Below are 620 nucleotides of genomic sequence, written 5' to 3'. Positions count from 1 at the left end.
CCACGCACCGGGCAGGGGTCAGAGTGGCCGCTGGGGTCGGCGGGGCTTGTCAGGGTCTGGGCCCTTTCTGGATTCCGGGGTTCCCGGGTTCCGGGTCGCGTTGCAGTCTGTGAAGACGGGACCCCCGCGGGGACCCGCAGCCGACGTCAGGCTGAGGTGACCCCCGACAACGCGCTGCTGAATGAGCTCAGCGATGCTGCTGTGCACAGGCACCGCCGGCAGGTGTCGGAAACACAATTCTGTATTTCGGGGGACAGCTGGGACACACCCTGTCTGCTCCCTCTGGCACGTAGAGCCCCGGGTTGGGGCGATCGCCCTGCACGCCACGGCGGGATGGGGTGAGGGCGCACGTCCTGTTGTTGTGGACAGCCGAGTCTCCCAAACCTTTGCCACGGAGCCCCGGGATGTCTGCTTGGGAACCCCGGGACATGAGCAGGGGCTGGGGCTCCAGCCTGCTCCCTACCGACCGACCCGGCTCTGCACAGGAGGGTCCCGGGGTGCCTGGGCAGCCCAGGCCTGAAGCCGTCACCCCATGTCCGCTGGTCCCGTCTGCAGGCGCCGACACGGTCCAGGGGGCAGCTGGGCCCGATCTGGGCTGGCCCAGACTTGTGCTCGGCGCC

The 620-nt window shown here is 69.2% G+C and overlaps 1 gene segment (V, D, J or C); it reads right to left on the bottom strand.

The window, feature by feature from the left end:
- Nucleotides 1-268: 268 nt before the first annotated feature.
- Nucleotides 269-620, bottom strand: part of LOC101621784 — a gene marked incomplete at its 3' end in the record, with an annotated part of 1,297 nt that continues 945 nt past the window's right edge. Inside the window, 1 exon segment of the V gene segment in view lies at nucleotides 269-408. Within this exon segment, the coding sequence occupies nucleotides 269-408 (140 nt within the window).

Source organism: Condylura cristata, unplaced genomic scaffold, assembly GCF_000260355.1.
Source record: "Condylura cristata isolate star-nosed mole 26May11 unplaced genomic scaffold, ConCri1.0 scaffold00139, whole genome shotgun sequence".
NCBI lineage: Eukaryota > Metazoa > Chordata > Mammalia > Eulipotyphla > Talpidae > Condylura > Condylura cristata.
Note: the sequence above shows the minus strand (reverse complement) of the source record. Positions and strands in the feature narration are given on the sequence as shown.